The sequence below is a fragment of the Heptranchias perlo genome, chromosome 11 (genome assembly GCF_035084215.1).
Source record: "Heptranchias perlo isolate sHepPer1 chromosome 11, sHepPer1.hap1, whole genome shotgun sequence".
In the NCBI taxonomy this organism is placed as follows: Eukaryota; Metazoa; Chordata; class Chondrichthyes; order Hexanchiformes; family Hexanchidae; genus Heptranchias; species Heptranchias perlo.
Window position 1 is genome coordinate 19,754,931 of NC_090335.1, and position 18,795 is coordinate 19,773,725.

At 45.0% G+C, this 18,795-nt stretch overlaps 1 protein-coding gene across 2 annotated transcripts in view; it reads right to left on the minus strand.

Moving 5' to 3' along the window:
• The window catches only part of cdkl5 (cyclin dependent kinase like 5), a 132,587-nt gene that overhangs the window by 61,244 nt on the left and 52,548 nt on the right, over window positions 1-18,795 (minus strand). For both annotated transcript variants that reach the window (XM_067992657.1, XM_067992656.1), the window contains exon 4: window positions 1,736-1,781. In XM_067992657.1, coding sequence (XP_067848758.1) covers window positions 1,736-1,781 — 46 coding nt within the window. The remainder of the gene's footprint in view (window positions 1-1,735; window positions 1,782-18,795) is intronic.

Below are 18,795 nucleotides of genomic sequence, written 5' to 3' on the forward strand. Positions count from 1 at the left end.
GTAAACCATCCCTCCTCATTCTTCTCGATCTGTCTGCAGCCTACGACACGGTTGACCACACCATCCCCCTCCAACATCCAGCTGGGTGGGACTGCCCTCGCCTGGTTCCATTCCTATCTATCCAGTTGTAGCCAGAGAATCACCTGCAATGGCTTCTCTTCCCCCTCCCGCACCATTACCTCTGGAGTCCCCCATGGATCAATCCATGGCCCCCTCCTATTTCTCATCTATATGCTGCCCCTCAGCGACATCACCCGAAAACGGGTCAGGTTTCACATGTACGCTGACAACACCCAGCTCTACCTCACCACCACCTCTCTCGACCGCCTCTGATTTGTCACACTGCTTGGCGACATCCAGTACTGGATGAGCAGAAATTTCCTCCAAGCTAAAATTGGGAAGACCAAAGCCATTGTCTTCAGTCACCGCCACAAACTCTGTTCCCCAGCCACTGACTCCATTCCTCTCCCTGGCCAATGTCTGAGGCTGACCCAGGCCATTCACAACCATGGTGTCCTATTTGACCCTGAGATGAGCTTCCGACCACATATCCGCTCCATTACCAAGACCACCTACTGCTACCTCTAACATCGCCCGTCTCCACTCCTGCCTCATCCATGCCTTTCTTACCCTAGACTTGACTATCCCAATAAACTCCTGGCCGGCCTCCCACCTTCCACCCTCCTTAAACTTGAGCTCATTCAAAACTCTGCTGCTTGTATTCTAACTCGCACCAAGTCCCATTTCCCCATCACCTCTCTGCTCACTGACATACATTGGCTCCCAGTCCGGCAACACCTTGATTTTAAAATTCATATCCTTGTTTTCAAATCCCTCCATGGCCTTGCCCCCTTTATCTCTGTAACCTCCTCCAGCCCTACAACCCTCCGAGGTCCCTGTGCTCCTCCAATTCTGCACATTTGCGCATCCTCGATATTAATCACTCCACCAATGGCGTCCGTGCCTTCAGCTGCCTAAGCACTGGAATTCCCTCCCTAAACCTCTCCACCTCTCTCTCCTCCTTTAAGATGCTCTTTAAAACCTATCTCTTTGACCAAGCTTTTGGTCACCTGTCCTAATATCTCCTTATGTGGCTCAGTGTCAAATTTTGTTTGATAATGTTCCTGTGAAGCGCCAGAGGATGTTTTTACTCTGTTAAAGGTGTTATATAAATGCAAGTTCTTGCTGTTGTCCCAGTTGACTCCCAACATTTAAGCAGGCAAGGTTTATATTAATTTTGAAGTTAGCAGTTTCATTGATATCAGTACTGTGGAGCTCCTGAATTTAACATCGCTGCACAAAGCATGCCGCTTAAATGAGCCAGTGAGTACAACGCAAACTGAATGTAATACCAGTTGGTATAGAAATAATCAGCTGTTACACTCAGCCAATGTAACCATTGGCTGACATGGGTGCATTTTTAAATGGGGTGAAGGGAGCCATGCCATAATGGGGAATGAAGCAATGTGTTATCATAAAATCAGAGTATTATTGTTATTTAAGTGACTATTAATATCACACAGTCATTAATATGAAGCTACATGTATGAAGGTTTAAGTATGAGTATATGTCAGGAACAAGATTATAAAATTGGTCACATTACGTAGAAAATATTTTCTATGATGCACAAGGGTTATGATAAACTCGTTTTGTAGTAACCAACAGCTGTAGCACCATGACCACGAGGCAGTACAGTAATTTGTTCTTTGCAAATGTTCCTACAGGATGCACATACCTTCACTGTCCTTGAACTTCTTGATAGCCACAATTTCATTGGTTTCCTACAACAAATGAAAATCAAAATTAGCAAAAATAAAATCCCAAGATAGTGATTTAAACCCATTAATTAGTATTATGATTTTATTTGATATCTGAAAGCAGGTATTAACATTTGACAAAAAAAATCAAGCTATTTTCATATGGCAATGAAAATTAACTATAGGCTAGTTGTTAAGGAACTACAAAATTATGTAAAAACATATGAAAGTATTTTCAAAGCTTTAGTTTGTTTATAACAAAGCTAAAAATGCAGGCTCCAGAGTAGTAGTATATGGAAAACACTATCTATGCATGTCACATACTGTGACAAAAGTACCATAACCAGTCACATCTTATAATGCCCATTCCAGCTAGTTCAATATCTTATAGCAATGGGGACATGTGAATGGTTAAAAAAAGGGATCAAACACACAGTTGAGAAGATAGGTTCGAAAGAGATTTTGAAGGAAGGGGACAGGTAGCAAGGAAAACTCTTTCTGGAAAGAATTCCAAAGAATCTGGGCTTCACGGCTGAAAGGATGGCTTCCAAGGAGTGAAGGAAGTGAGTAAAGAACAGTAGGCCAGTGTGAGAGGAATAGAGTGGAAGGATGGGACAGCTTTGAGCACAGAACTGAGTGAATCTTCAAAAACAGAGCGAATTGCAAACAGAGTGAGGACTTCAAAAACAAATTTGCTGAGAGTGGTAAGTAGGTGCAAAGGGGGATGGAGGTGCTCGGTAATTTAAACCAAGGGACAACAGTAAATAAGTGAGAAAATATATATATATATTACACATATATATATATATAAACATAAATATAAATAAATAAAATCAGTAATTAATTAGATTTAAGGAGATTAAATTAACTAAGTAGAGGATATCAACATTAAAGGGATCTGAATTGCATTAAATAAAAATCTGGTACATAAAAGTAATAAATAGGAGTTAAGGGGATACTAAACTAAAACAAACATGAGAGATATGTATACAACATAAGTAGATAGATTTAAGTAAAATGATGGGACAGCTGAGGCCCGTTGCCTGCAATTCCTGTGCCCTGTGGGAACACCGGGACGCTTCATGTGTCCGGGATAACCACGTGTGCAGGAAGTGCCTCCAGCTGCTCCAACTCAAGCTCAGGGTTTGCGAGTTTGAGGAGCAGCTGCAGTCACTGCAGGGCATTTGGAAGGCCGAGAATTTCCTGGATCGCACGTTCCAGGAGGCGGTCACCCCGCAGCCACAGATAGTTCAGGAGGATTGTAAGTGGGTGGCCAACCGGCAGCGTAGGAAGAAGCAGGCAGTGCAGCAATCCTCTGGGAGTGTGGCAGTCTCAAACCAGTTTTCAGTGCTGAATACCAATGAGGGTGACGGCACCTTGGGGGAGTGCAGTCTAGAGCACATCCACGGCAACATAGGGCAAATGACTGCACAGGGGGGTACAGCAAAGTGTAGAAATGCAGTTGTCATTGGGGATTCAACAGTCTCGCATGGTGTGTTGCCTCCCTGGTGCCAGGATAAAGGACGTCGCTGAACAGGTACAGAACATTTTGAAGGGGGAAGGGGAACAGCCAGAAGTCGTGGTCCATGTTGGAACCAATAACATAGGTAGGGAAAGGGTTGAGGTCCTACAGTCAGAGTTTCAGGAGCTAGGGAGGAAGTTAAAAAGCAGGAACTCAAAGGTAGTAATCTCTGGATTACTCCCAGTGCTACATGCTAGTGAGTATCGGAATAGTAGAATAAGACAGGTTAATGCGTGACTGGAGAAATAGTGCAGGAGGGAGAGCTTCAGATTCCTGGGGCACGGGCCAGTTCTGGGACAGGAAGGACCTGTACAAAATGGACAGGTTGCACCTCAACAGGGCAGGGACAAATGTTCTGGCGGGGAGGTTAACAAGTGCTGTGAGGGAGGGTTTAAACTAATTTGGCAGGGGGAGGGACACCAGAATGAAGCACTGGAAAGGAGATACAAGGTGAACAGAGGACTGGGAAAGACAAGCAGCATAAGAATAAATAGTTCAGAAACAGGAGGGATCAGACAGGGGGAAAATGCGAGGCAGACTAAGATGGGTTTGGAGTTCATGTGCGTAAATGCAGCATGTTAAGTTAGGTTGGTGAGCTGTAGGCACGAGTAGCTACATGGGATTGTGATGGAGTGGCAATAACGGAGACCTAACTCAAATAAGGGGAGGAATGGCCACTTTATATTCCTGGCTACAATGTATTCAGGAAAGGCAGGGAAGGGGAAAAAAAGTGGTGGGTGATAATATTGATCAAAGATACTGTTACAGCACTAGAAAGGGATGATGTACTTGAGGATTCAAAGACAGAATTTATTTGGTTAGAATTAAGGGACAATAGAGGAGTTATTATGCTGCTGTGTGTACACTATAGGCCATCAAATAGTGGGAAGAAGATAGAGGAGCAAATTTGCAGGCAAATTGCAGAAAGATGCAAGAACTTTAGAGTAGTGATAATGGGGGACTTGAATTGTCATAATCAGTGTAAAGGGCAAGGAAGGGGAGGAATTCCTGAAATATGTACAAGAGGACTTTCTTGATCAGTATGTTTCCAGCCCAACATGGTAGGAAGCAGTGCTGGATCTAGTTCTGGGGAATGTAGTGGGGCGTGTTTCAGTAGGGGAGCATTTGGGAAGCAGTGATTACAATATCATTAGGGTTAGAGTAGTTATGGAAAAAGACAAGTAAAAGAGGAGGTAGTTGAGATACAGGATAGGCTAAAAATTGATAAAGAGGTACTACAAAGCTAGCTGTACTTAAAGTAGATAAGTCACCGGGTCCGGATGGGATGCATCCTAGGTTGCTGAGGGAAGTAAGGGTGGAAATTGCAGAGATGCTGGCCATAATTTTCCAATCCTCCTTAGATATGGGGGTGGTTCCAAAGGACTGGAGTATTGCAAATGTTACACCCTTGTTCAAAAAAGACAGATAAATCCTGCAACTACAGGCCAGTCAGTTCAACCTCGGTGGTGGGGAAGCTTTTAGAAACGATAATCCAGGACAAAATTAATAGTCACTTGGACAAGTGTGAATTAATAAAGGAAAGCAAGCACGGATTTGTTTTTTTATAATATTCGTTCACGGGATGTGGGCGTCGCTGGCGAGGCCAGCATTTATTGCCCATCCCTAATTGCCCTCGAGAAGGTGGTGGTGAGCCACCTTCTTGAACCGCTGCAGTCCGTGTGGTGACGGTTCTCCCACAGTGCTGTTAGGAAGCGAGTTCCAGGATTTTGACCCAGCGACAATGAAGGAATGGCGATATATTTCCAAGTCGGGATGGTGTGTGACTTGGAGGGGAACGTGCAGATGGTGTTGTTCCCATGTGCCTGCTGCTCTTGTCCTTCTAGATGGTAGAGGTCGCAGGTTTGGGAGGTGCTGTCGAAGAAGCCTTGGCGAGTTGCTGCAGTGCATCCTGTGGATGGTACACACTGCAGCCACAGTGCGCCGGTGGTGAAGGGAGTGAATGTTTAGGGTGGTGGATGGGGTGCCAATCAAGCAGGCTGCTTTATCTTGGATGGTGTCGAGCTTCTTGAGTGTTGTTGGAGCTGCACTCATCCAGGCAAGTGGAGAGTATTCCATCACACTCCTGACTTGTGCCTTGTAGATGGTGGAAAGGCTTTGGGGAGTCAGGAGGTGAGTCACTCGCCGCAGAATACCCAGCCTCTGACCTGCTCTCGTAGCCACAGTATTTATATGGCTGGTCCAGTTAAGTTTCTGGTCAATGGTGACCCCCCAGGATGTTGATGGTGGGGGATTCGGCGATGGTAATGCCGTTGAATGTCAAGGGGAGGTGGTTAGACTCTCTCTTGTTGGAGATGGTCATTGCCTGGCACTTGTCTGACGCGAATGTTACTTGCCACTTATGAGCCCAAGCCTGGATGTTGTCCAGGTCTTGCTGCATGCGGGCTCCGACTGCTTCATTATTTGAGGGGTTGCGAATGGAACTGAACACTGTGCAGTCATCAGCGAACATCCCCATTTCTGACCTTATGATGGAGGGAAGGTCATTGATGAAGCAGCTCAAGATGGTTGGGCCTAGGACACTGCCCTGAGGAACTCCTGCAGCAATGTCCCGGGGCTGAGATGATTGGCCTCCAACAACCACTACCATCTTCCTTTGTGCGAGATAAGACTCCAGCCACTGGAGAGTTTTCCCCCTGATTCCCATTGACTTCAATTTTACTTGGGCTCCTTGGTGCCACACTCGGTCAAATGCTGCCTTCATGTCAAGGGCAGTCACTCTCACCTCACCTCTGGAATTCAGCTCTTTTGTCCATGTTTGGACCAAGGCTGTAATGAGGTCTGGAGCCGAGTGGTCCTGGCGGAACCCAAACTGAGCATCGGTGAGCAGGTTATTGGTGAGTAAGTGCCGCTTGATAGCACTGTCGACGACACCTTCCATCACTTTGCTGATGATTGAGAGTAGACTGATGGGGCGGTAATTGGCCGGATTGGATTTGTCCTGCTTTTTGTGGACAGGACATACCTGGGCAATTTTCCACATTGTCGGGTAGATGCCAGTGTTGTAGCTGTACTGGAACAGCTTGGCCAGAGGCGCAGCTAGTTCTGGAGCACAAGTCTTCAGCACTACAGCTGGGATGTTGTCGGGGCCCATAGCCTTTGCTGTATCCAGTGCATTCAGCCGTTTCTTGATATCACGTGGAGTGAATCGAATTGGCCGAAGACTGGCTTCCGTGATGGTGGGGATATTGGGAGGAGGCCGAGATGGATCATCCACTCAGCACTTCTGGCTGAAGATGGTTGCAAACGCTTCAGCCTTGTCTTTTGCACTCACGTGCTGGACTCCGCCGTCATTGAGAATGGGGATGTTTGCAGAGCCTCCTCCTCCCGTTAGTTGTTTAATTGTCCACCATCATTCACGACTGGATGTGGCAGGACTGCAGAGCTTTGATCTGATCCGTTGGTTGTGGAATCGCTGAGCTCTGTCTATAGCATGTTGCTTCCGCTGTTTAGCATGCATGTAGTCCTGAGTTGTAGCTTCACCAGGTTGGCACCTCATTTTTAGGTACGCCTGGTGCTGCTCCTTGCATGCTCTTCTACACTCCTCGTTGAACCAGGGTTGATCCCCTGGCTTGTTGGTAATGGTAGAGTGAGGAATATGCCGGACCATGAGGTTACAGATTGTGCTGGAATACAATTCTGCTGCTGCTGATGGCCCACAGCGCCTTATGGATGCCCAGTTTTGAGCTGCTAGATCTGTTCTGAATCTATCCCATTTAGCACGGTGGTAGTGCCACACAACACGTTGGATGGTGTCCTCAGTGCAAAGACGGGACTTCATCTCCACGAGGACTGTGCGGTGGTCACTCCTACCAATACTGTCATGGACAGATGCATTTGCGACAAGTAGATTGGTGAGGACGAGGTCAAGTAAGTTTTTCCCTCGTGTTGGTTCGCTCACCACCTGCCGCAGGCCCAGTCTGGCAGCTATGTCCTTCAGGACTCGGCCAGCTCGGTCAGTAGTGGTGCTACCAAGCCACTCTTGGTGATGGACATTGAAGTCCCCCACCCAGAGTACATTTTGTGCCCTTGCTACCCTCAGTGCTTCCTCCAAATGGTGCTCAACTTGGAGGAGGACAGATTCATCAGCTGAGGGAGATGGTAGGTGGTAATCAGCAAGAGGTTTCCTTGCCCATGTTTGACCTGATGCCATGAGATTTCATGGGGTCCAGAGTCAATGTTGAGGACTCCCAGGGCCACTCCCTCCTGTCTGTATATCACTGTACCGCCACCTCTGGTCAGTCTGTCCTGCCGGTGGGAGAGGACATACCCAGGGATGGTGATGGAAGAGTCTGGGACGTTGGCTGAAAGGTATGATTCGGTGAGTATGGCTATGTCAGGCTGTTTGCTTGACGAGTCTGTGGGTCAGCTCTCCCAATTTTGGCACAAGTCCCCAGATGTTAGTAAGGAGGACCTTGCAGGGTCGACTGGGCTTGGTTTGCCGTTGTCGTGTCCGGTGCCTAGTGGTCTGATGCCGGGTGGTCCGTCCGGTTTTATTCTTATTATGACTTTTCGTAGCGAGATTTTACAACTGAGTGGCTTGCTAGGCCATTTCAGAGGGAAATTAAGAATCAACCACATTGCTGTGGGTCTGGAGTCACATATAGGCCAGACCGGGTAAAGACAGCAGGTTTCCTTCCCTAAAGGACATTACTGAACTAGATGGGTTTTTACGACAATCCGGTAGTTTCATGGCCATCATTACTGATACTAGTATTTTAATTCCAGATTTTATTTAATTAATTGAATTTAATTAATTAATTGAATTTAATTTCGCCAGCTGCCGTGGCGGGATTTGAACTCATGACTCTGGATTTTAGTCCAGGCCTCTGGATCACTAGTCCAGTAACATAACCACTATGCTACCGTAGGCGAATCGTGTTTAACTAACTTGATATGAGTTTTTTGATGAGGTAACAGAGAAGGTTGAACAGGGCAATGCGGTTGATGTGTATATGGACTTTCAAAAAGGCGTTTCATAAAGTGCCACATAATAGGCTTGTCAGCAAAACTGAAGCCCATGGAATAAAAGGGGCAGTGGCAACATGGATACGAGAATGGCAAAGTGACAGAAAACAGGAAGCAGTGGTGAACGGTTGTTTTCGGACAGGAGGGAGATATACAGTGGTGTTCCCCAGGGGTCGGTACGAGGACCACTGCTTTTTTTGATATATATTAATGACAAGGACTTGGGTGTACAAGGCACAATTTCAAAATTTGCAGATGACACAAAACTTGGAGGCGTAGTAAACAGTGAGGAGGATTAGTAATAGACTTCAAGAGGACATAGACAGGCTGGTGGAATGGGCGGACACAAGGCAGGTGAAATTTAATGCAGAGAAGTGCAAAGTGATACATTTTGGCAGGAAGAATGAAGAGAGGCAATATAAACTAAATGGTACAATTCTAAAGGGGGTGCAGGAATAGATAGACCTGGAGGTATATGAGCACAAATCTTTGAAGGTGGCAGGACAGGTTGAAAAAGCATACGGGCTCCTGGGCTTTTTAAAATAGAGGCATAGAGTACAAAAGCAAGGAAGTTATGTTGAACCTTTGTAAAACACCACTTCGGCCACAACTGGAGGATTGTGTCCAATTCTGGGCACCACACTTTAGGAAGGATGTGAAGGCCTTAGAGAGTGTGCAGAAGAGATTTACTAGAATGGTTCCAGGGGTGAGAGACTTCATTTATGTGGCTAGACTGGAGAAGCTGGGTTGTTCTCCTTAGAGGAGAAGAGGTTAAGAGGAGATTTGATAGAACTGTTCAAATCATGAAGGGTTTAGATAAAGTAAATAAAAAGAAACTGCTCCCATTGGTGGAAGGATAGAGAACCAGAGGACACAGATTTAAGCTGATTGGCAAAAGAACCACAGGCGACATGAGGAAAAACTTTTTTACGCAGCGAGTAGTTATAACCAGGAATGCGCTGCCTGAAAGGGTGGTGGAAGCAGATTCAATCCTGGCTTTCAAAAAGGAACTGGATAAATACTCGAAGGGAAAAAATTTGCAGGGCTATGGGCAAAGAGTGGCGGAATGGGACTAACTGGGTTGCTCTTACAAATGGCCTCCTTCTGTGCTGTAACCATTCTATGGTTCTATATTAAATGTGAAAACAGTCAACTGGAGGAGATCCAATTTCAGTGAGTTGAAAAGGGATCTGGTGCAGGTAGATTGGAATTGAAAGTCAGCAGGTAAAACAGTAAATAAGCAACGGGAGGCCTTCAAAGAGGAAATAGAATGCGTACAGACTAGACATATTCCCACGAGGGGGAATGGAAAGGCACCCAAAGCTAGAGCCCCCTGGATGACTAAAGATAGAGAGATTAAAATGAAACAGAAAAAGGAGGCTTATGATAAAAGTCAGGTTAATAATTCAGTAGAGAACCAAGCTGAATACAAAAAGTAGAAGGGAACTGAAAAAGGAAATAAGATTAGTGGGTAAAATAAAAGGGAACCCGAAAGTCTTTTATAAATATATAAATAGTAAAAAGATAGTCAAAAGAAGGGTGAGGCTGATTAGGGACCAAAAAGGAGATCTTCTTGTGGAGGCAGAGGGCATGGCTGAGGCACTAAATGAGTACTTTACATCTATCTTCACCAAAGAAGAGGATGCTGCCAATATCACAGTAAAAGGAGGAGGTGGTAGAGAAATCGGATACGATAAGAATAGATAAAGAGGAGGTCCTTAAAGGGTTGACAGCGCACAAAGTAGAAAAGTCACCCAGTCCAGATAAGATGCATCCGAGATTGCTGAGGGAAGTACAGGTGGAAATTGCGGAGGCTCTGGCCACAATCTTCCAATCCTCCTCAGAGTGGTGCCAGAGGATTGGTGGATTGCAAATGTTACACCCCTGTTCAAAAAAGGGAAGAGGGATAAACCCGGCAACTACAGGCCAGTTAGTCTAATGTCAGTGGTGGGGAAACTTTGAGACACAATAATCTGGGACAAAATTAATTGGCACTTGGAAAAATATGGTTTAATAAAGGAAAGCCAGCACAGGTTTGTTAAAGGTAAATCATGTTTGACAAACTTGATTGAGTTCTTTGATGAAGTAACGGAGGGGGTTGACGAGGGTAATGTGGTTGATATTGTGTATATGGACTTTCAAAAGGCGTTTGATAAAGTACTACATAATAGACTTGTTAGCAAAATTGAAGCTCATGGGACTAAAGGGCTTGTGGCTGCGTGGATACGAAATTGGCTAAGGGACAGAAAGCAGAGAGTAGTGGTGAGCTGTTGTTTTTCAGACTGGAGGGAAGTGTGCAGTGGTGTCCCCCTGGGGTCAGTGTTGGGACCAATGCTCATTTTGATAGACTGCAATGACTTTGACTTGGATGTACAGGGCATAATTTCAAAGTTTGTAGATAACACAAAACTCGGAAATGTAGTAAACAATGAGGATAGTAACAGACTTCAGGAGGACATAGGCAGACTAGTGAAATGGAGACATATGGCAGATGAAAGTTAACACAGAAGTATGAAGTGATTCATTTTGGTAGGAAGAATGAAGAGAAGCAACATAAACTAAATGGCACAATTTAAAAGGGGGTGCAGGAAGGGAGAGATGTGAGGGTGTACGTACACAAGTCTTTGAAGGTGACAGGACAAGTTGAGAAGGCTGTTAAAAAGGCATACGGGATCCTTGGCTTTATTAATAGAGGCATAGAGTACAAAAGCAAGGTAGTTATGCTAAACCTTTATAAAACACTGGTTCGGCCCCAACTGGAGTATTGTGGCCAATTCTGAGCACCACACTTTAGGAAGAATGAGAAGGCCTCAGAGAGGGTGCAGAGGAGATTTACTGGAATAGTACCAGGGATGAAAGACTTCAGTTACGTGGAGACAGGAGAAATTGGGTTTGTTCTCCTTAGAGCAGAGAAGGTTAAGGGGAGATTTAATAGAGGTGTTCAAAATCATGAACGGTTTTGATAGAGTAAATAAGGAGAAACTGTTTCCAGTGGTAGAAGGTCAGTTACCAGAGGACACAGATTTAAAGGTAATTGGCAAAAGAAACAGAAGCGACATGAGGAAAAAAAAATTTATACAGCAAGTTATGATCTGGAATGCACTGCCTGAAAGGTGGTGGAAGCAGATTCAATCACAAATTTCAAAAGGGAATAGGATAAATACTTGAAGGGGAAAAATTTGCAGGGCTATGGGGAAAGAGCAAGGGATTGGAATTAATTGGACAGCTCCTTCAAAGGGCCGGTACAAGCACGATGGGTCGAAAGGCCTCCTTCTGTGCTGCATTATTCTATGATATGATGGTAGATTGCTCAAATAGGGTGGGACAAGAGCATGGAGGGATTTGAAAGCAAGGAAGAGGAATTGGAAGTTTAATTACTGGAGGACAGGAAATCTGTGGAGCTATGTGGGGAGAGGAGTGTTGGAAATGCAGGACTTTGCATCAGCATGGACTCATTAGTTCTGGATTTATTGGAGTTTATGATGGGTGAGAGTGGAAGGCATTAGAGAAATCAATTCTATAGATGAAGGGGTAAATTCGGGTCTCAGCCGCCTAGGAAGCAGGTTAAAGGCACAAGAAGGCAATGCTCCCAAAGCGGAAAGATGTAGTTTCTAGCAAAGGACCACACGTGCAACAGAAAGGTTAATAGAAGACCAAGGTTGGACATCACCTATCTTTCTCCTGAGTACAAGACACAAGTGTCAGGAGACAGCCTTTCCTGTAACAACTACCTACAAGTGACTAGATCAAACTCAGTGGAATCAAAGTGTCTACAAGGTGCAATTAAATTATCTAACAATTAAAATTAATTGCTATGATCATTATTAGGCAGATAAAAATGGGGGAAGTCAATGTCCTTTTAGTGAGTGAACAGTAATTGCTTGACTATTTTTGGCATTTTTGCTGTGTCAGTGCACTTGCCCGGAATATGGTCAGGTGCTATGTCAAGCAGTTGATGCTATAATTCATTCAATGGACCAAGTGGATAAGTTCCAGGACAGTAAATTCCAACACTGCCTTATCCAATGTGGTATTATTCACAACCTACTTTTCATTACGAACTTCAATTCTGGATCCCAAGTCACTCAGGAGATTTCTTCACATATTTGATTCATCATTGATAATTTCTGCCTAAAATTCCCTTTCCACTCAACTGAATGTGTGAACATTATTTGGTAAGTGGTTCTTAATTCCAGATAAACCCATGCTACTTTTAAATAGAATAGCTAAGATTAAAAGGCATCAAATTATATTACCTATATTATAAAAAATTATTCACAAGTATTCTGAACTATGCAAATACTGCGCATTTCCTTCTGAAAAGCTTACAGAATTCTCAACAAAAATGCTTTAAATAGTAAAACGAGAGAGAAAGATAAGAATGAAAATGAAAATTAAAAAAATAAAGAACTTCAAAATTTTCTCACAAAACTATCAGGAGCAGTGACTTTTTTTAAAATTTGGTCATGGGATGTGGGCATCACTGGCGAGGCCAGCATTTATTGCCCATCCCTAATTACCCTTGAGAAGGTGGTGATGAGCTGCCTTCTTGAACTGCTGCAGTCCGTGTGGTGAAGGTTCTCCCACAGTGCTGCTCGGAAGGGAGTTCCAGGATTTTGACCCAGCAATGACGAAGGAACGAAGATATATTTCCAAGTCGGGATGGTGTGAGACTTGGAGGGGAACATGCAAGTGGTGTTGTTCCCGTGTGCCTGCTGCCCTTGTCCTTCTAAGTGGTAGAGGTCGCGGGTTTGGGAGGTGCTGTCAAAGAAGCATTGGCGAGTTGCTGCAGTGCATCCTGTGGATGGTACACACTGAAGCCACAGTATGCTGGTGGTGAAGGGAGTGAATGTTTAGGGTGGTGGATGGGGTGCCAATCAAGCGGGCTGCTTTGTCCTGGATGGTGTCGAGCTTCTTGAGTGTTGTTGGAGCTGCACTCATCCAGGCAAGTGGAGAGTATTCCATCACACTCCTGACTTGTGCCTTGTCGATGGTGGAAAGGCTTTGGGGAGTCAGGGGGTGAGTCACTCGCCTCAGAATACCCAGCCTCTGACCTACTCTTGTAGCCACAGTATTTATATGGCTGGTCCAGTTAAGTTTCTGGTCAATGGTGACCCCCAGGATGTTGATAGTGGGGGATTCGGCAATGGTAATGCCGTTGAATGTCAAGGGGAGGTGGTTAGACTCACTCTTGTTGGAGATGGTCATTGCCTCGCACTTGTCTGGCGTGAACGTTACTTGCCACTTATGAGCCCAAGCCTGGATATTGTCCAGGTCTTGCTGCATGCGGGCACGGACTGCTTCATTATCTGAGGGGTTGCGAATGGAACTGAACACTGTTGATGTCAAGACTGTGGCATTTCTAGTTGGCCCTGTGTTAACTGTCTGTGCACCCAAGTCAAATTTAACAATCTCTTCCGCAAATATTTTCTTCCCAAAAAGACTGCTACATAAATTTTTAATAGATTAAGAAAACCATATCTACATTTATATTTTTGTACTCTTCATCTCCCCTCCTTTATTTTTTCTGTGAAGACAAACGAACATACGAATTAAGAGCAGGAGTAGGCCATTTGGTCCCTTGAGTTTGCTCTGCCATTTGATAAGATTATGGCTGATCTGATTGTGACCTCAACCCTACTTTCCCGTCTACCTACTATAACCTTTGACTCCCTTATTAATCAGGAATCTATCGAACTCAGCCTTAAAAATATTCAATGACCCTGCCTCCACCGCTCTCTGGGGAAGGGAGTTCCACAGACTCACGACCCTCAGAGAAAAAAATTCTCCTCATCTCCGACTTAAATGGGAGACCCCTTATTTTTAAACTGTGGCCCTGAGTTCTAGTCTCTCTCACAAGGGGAAACATCCTCTCAGCATCAACCCCTTCAAGTCCCCTCAGGATCTTATATGTTTCAGTAAGATCACCTCTCATTCTTCTAAACTCCACTGTATACAGGCTCAACTTGTCCAACCTTTCCTCATAAGATAACCCCCTCATCCCAGGAATCAGAAACTTCTCTGAACTGCCTCCAAAGCAATTATGTCCTTTCTTAAATAAAGAGACCAAAACTGCACACAGTATTCCACATGTGGTCTCACCAATGCCCTGTACAACTGTAGCAAAACATCTCTACTTTTATATTCCATTCCCCGTACAATAAATAACAACATTTCATTTGCCTTCCTGATCACTTGCTGTACCTGCATACTAACTTTTTGTGATTCATGTACTAGGACACCCAGATCCCTCTGTACCTCAGAGTTTTGCAATCTCTCTCCATTTAAATATACTGCTTTTCTATTCCTCCTGCTAAAGTGGACAAGTTCACATTTTCCCACATTATACTCCATCAGCCAAATATTTGGCCACTCACTTAACCTATCTGCATCCCTTTGCAGGCTCCTCATGTCCTCTTCACAATTTACTTTCCTACCTACCTTTGTGTTATCAGCAAATTTAGCAACCATACATTCGGTCCCTTCATCCAAGTCATTGACATAGATTGTAAATAGTTGAGGCAGCAGCACTGATCCCTGTAGCAGTCCACTCATTACATCTTGCCAACCTGAAAATGACCCATTTATGCCTACTCTGTTTCCTGTTACCTAACCAATCGTTTATCCAAGCTAATATGTTACCCCCTATACCATGAGCTCTTATTTTGTGTTGTAGCCTTTGATGTGGCACCTTGTCAAAGGCCTTCTGGAAATCCAAGTACACCACATCCACAGGATCCCCTTTATCCACATTGCTTGTTACTTCCTAAAACAACTCTAATAAATTAGTCAAACACTATTTCCCTATCACAAAGCTGTGTTGACTCTGCCTGATTGCATTGAGATTTTCTAAGTGCCCTGCTATAACCTTCTTAATAATAGATTCTAGCATTTTCCCAATGACAGATGTTAAGCTAACTGTCCTGTAGTTTCTTGCTTTCTGTCTCTCTCCTTTCTTGAAGAGAGGAGTTACATTTGCTATTTTCCAATCTGATGGGACCCTTCCAGAATCTAGGGAATTTTGGAAAATTAATACCAATGCATCTACTATCTCTGCAGCCACTTCTTTTAAGACCCTAGGAAAAAGTCCGTCAGGACCTGTGGACTTGTCAGCTTTTAGTTCTGATATTTTTTTCAGAACCCTTTCCCTGGTGATTGTAAATGTTTTAAGTTCCTCCCTCCCTTTCACCTCTTGATTCACAATTATTTCTGGCATGTTATTTGTATCCTCTGCAGTGAAGACGGATACAAAATATCTGTTCAATTCATCCGCCATTTCCTTGTTCTCCATTATTAATTCCCCAGACTCTCTCTCTCTGGAGGACCAAAGCTCACTTTACTTACTCTTTTCCTTTTTAAATACCCGTAGAAACTCTTACTATCTGTTTTTATATTTCTAGCTAGCTTTCTCATGTACTCTATTTTCTCCCTCATTATTCTTTTAGTCATTTTTTGCTGTTTTTTATATTCTGTCCAATCTTCTGACCTGTCACTAATCTTCGCGTAATTGTATGCTTTTTCCTTCAATTTGATACGATCTTTAACTTCCTTAGTTAGCCACGGATGGTACTTCCTTCCCCTGGAGTCTTTCTTTCTCACTAGAATGTATCTTTGCTGAGTGTTATGAAATATCTCATTAAATGTCTGCCACTGCATCTCGACTGACCTACCCCTTAACCTAATTTCCCAGTTCACTTTAGCCAGCCCTTATTTAAGTTTAAAACACTAATCTTAGACTTACTCTTCTCTCCCTCAAACTGAATGTGAAATTCAACCATATTATGATCATCGCTACCTAGAGGCTCCTTTACAATGAAGTCATGAATTAATCCTGTCTCATTACACATTACCAGATCTAGAATAGCCTGCTCTCTGGTTGGCTCCAGAATGTGCTGCACTACGAAACTGTCCCGAAAGCACTCAATGAACTCATCTTCCTGGCTACCTTTGCCAATCAGATTCTTCCAATCTATAAGTAGATTAAAATAACCCATGATTATCGCTGTTCCTTTCTCACAAGCCCCCATTATTTCTTCCCGTATAACCTGTCCTACAGTGTGGTTACTGTTAGGGGGCCTATTAACTACTCCCACAAGTGACTTCTTGCCTTTACTATTTCTTATCTCTACCCAAACTGATTCTACATCTTGGTCTTTAGAACTAAGGTAATTTCTCTCTATTATACTCATGTCATCCTTAATTAACAGATGATGTGGAGATGCCGGTGATGGACTGGGGTGGACAAATGTACGGAGTCGTACAACACCAGGTTATAGTCCAACAGTTTTATTTGAAATCACAAGCTTTCGGAGCTTTGCTCCTTCGTCAGGTGAGTGAAGGGTTCCATAAAGGCACAGCATAGATAGTCAGAGAACAATGCCTGGTGATTACAGATAATCTTTCCAACTGCCCGTTATCACACCTCAGCAGAGAAATAATCAAAGGAGTGGATGGTGTTCAGACAGGTTAGTCAGGGACACATTACATCCAAGAATACTGAATACACAAGGGGTCAGATAACAAAGACAGAGAGAGAGAGAGAGAGAATGACCAGTTGTATTAAAAACAGATAACTTTTTTCGCTGGTGGGGTTACATGTAGCGTGACATGAACCCAAGATCCCGGTTGAGGCCGTCCTCATGGGTGCGGAACTTGGCTATCAATTTCTGCTCGACGATTTTGTGTTGTCGTGTGTCTCAAAGGCCGCCTTGGAGAACGCTTACCCGAAGATCGGAGGCTGAATGTCCTTGACTGCTGAAGTGTTCCCCGACTGGGAGGGAACCCTCCTGTCTGGCGATTGTTGTGCGATGTCCGTTCATCCGTTGTCGCAGTGTCTGCATGGTCTCGCCGATGTACCATGCTCCAGGGCATCCTTTCCTGCAATGTATCAGGTAGACAACGTTGGCCGAGTCAAAGGAGTATGTACCATGTACCTGGTGGGTGGTGTCCTCTCGTGTGATGGTGGTATCTGTGTCGATGATCTGGCATGTCTTGCAGAGGTTGCCGTGGCAGGGTTGTGTGGTGTCGTGGACGCTGTTCTCCTGAAAGCTGGGTAATTTGCTGCGAACGATGGTCTGTTTGAGGTTAGGTGGCTGTTTGAAGGTGAGTAGTGGAGGCGTGGGGATGGCCTTAGCGAGGTGTTCGTCGTCATCGATTGCATGTTGAAGGCTGCGAAGAACATGACGTAGTTTCTCCGCTCCGGGGAAGTACTGGACGACGAAGGGTACTCTGTTGGTTGTGTCCCGTGTTTGTCTTCTGAGGAGGTCTATGCGATTTTTCGCTGTGGCCCGTCGGAACTATCGATCGACGAGTCGAGCATCATATCCCGTTTTTACGAGGGCGTCTTTCAGCGTCTGTAGGTGTCCATCGCATTCCTCCTCGTCTGAGCAGATCCTGTGTGTTCGCAGGGCCTGTCCATAGGGGATGGCCTCTTTGACGTGGTTAGGGTGGAAGCTGGAAAAGTGGAGCATCGTGAGGTTGTCCGTGGGCTTGCGGTAAAGTGAGGTGCTGAGGTGCCCGTCTTTGATGGAGATTCGTGTGTCCATGAATGAAACCGATTCTGAGGAATAGTCCATGGTGAGTTTGATGGTGGGATGGAACTTGTTGATGTTATCGTGTAGTCTCTTCGGTGATTCTTCGCCATGGGTCCACAGGAAGAAAACGTCGTCGATGTATCTGGTGTATAGCGTTGGTTGGAGGTCCTGTGCAGTGAAGAAGTCGTGCTCGAACTTGTGCATGAAAATGTTGGCGTATTGGGGTGCGAATTTGGTCCCCATGGCTGTTCCGTGTGTTTGGGTAAAGAACTGGTTGTCGAAGGTGAAGACATTGTGATCCAGGATGAAGCGGATGAGTTGTAGGATGGCGTCTGGAGATTGGCTGTTGTTGGTGTTGAGTACTGAGGCTGTCGCAGCGATGCCGTCATCGTGGGGGATACTGATGTAGAGTGCCGAGACATCCATCGTGGTGACACGTGTTCCTGATTCAACTGGTCCGTGGGTGCTGAGTTTTTGTAGGAAGTCTGTAGTGTCGCGACAGAAGCTGGGGGTTCCCTGTACGATGGGTTTCAGGATGCCCTCGACGTATCCAGAGAGGCTCTCACACAGGGTTCCGTTGCCTGATATGATAGGACGTCCAGGTGTGTTGGCTTTGTGTATCTTTGGGAGACAGTAGAAGTCTCCCACGCGGGGAGTACGTGGGATGAGAGCGCGTAGGATGCTTTGAAGGTTTGGATCGAAGGTCTTGATCAGTTTGTTGAGCTGGTGGGTGTGTTCTTTGGTCGGATCTGCGGGTAACCGTCTGTAGTGTTCCTGGTTGTCCAGTTGTCGGTATGCTTATTTGCAATAGTCCGTTCTGTTCTGTATGACGACGGCTCCTCCTTTGTCCGCTGGTTTGATGACAATGTTGCGGTTGGTCTTGAGAGCGTCGATGGCATTGCGTTGTGCTCAGGTGACATTCTGGGCTGTCTTGTGAGTGCGGCTGATGAATCTGGCATTGACGCATCTCCTGACAGCTTGAGCATACATGTCAAGC